At 66.6% G+C, this 413-nt stretch overlaps 1 protein-coding gene across 1 annotated transcript in view; it reads left to right on the top strand.

Moving 5' to 3' along the window:
- NES (nestin) overlaps positions 1-413 on the top strand; it is an 11,208-nt gene that overhangs the window by 1,889 nt on the left and 8,906 nt on the right. Inside the window, 1 exon segment of the mRNA XM_031063998.1 lies at positions 234-358. Coding sequence (XP_030919858.1) covers positions 234-358 — 125 coding nt within the window.

The raw sequence follows: 413 nt of genomic DNA, 5'->3' as shown, positions 1-413 counted from the left end.
GTGGTGCCCGCAGCTGCCCATGGAGCAGGAGCAGCAGAGCCATGAAGTTGTTTCTTTCCCAATTACCTCGGCCTTTCCTCTCTCTTCCCATCCCCTGCTCATCTCCCCCATCCTCATCCCCCGGTGCTAAAATGAGCTCCAGGTTCATCCCTGGAGCATCCTGTGGAGCGGGGAGGAGGTCAGGCAGGGCTGGGGGTGACCCTGACCCCCTGACCCCCCTGTGGTGCCCGCAGCTGGCCATGGAGGCCCTGGAGCAGGAGCAGCAGAGCCTGCGGGCGCAGATCGCCCGGGTGCTGGAGGACAGGCAGCAGCTGATGCACCTCAAGATGTCCCTGAGCCTGGAAGTGGCGACCTACAGGTGAGCCCCGGCTGGGCACGGCGGCGGGCACGGCCGGGCGGTGGCACCGCAGGGA

This window comes from Geospiza fortis, unplaced genomic scaffold, assembly GCF_000277835.1.
Source record: "Geospiza fortis unplaced genomic scaffold, GeoFor_1.0 scaffold387, whole genome shotgun sequence".
Lineage (NCBI taxonomy): Eukaryota > Metazoa > Chordata > Aves > Passeriformes > Thraupidae > Geospiza > Geospiza fortis.
Note: the sequence above shows the minus strand (reverse complement) of the source record. Positions and strands in the feature narration are given on the sequence as shown.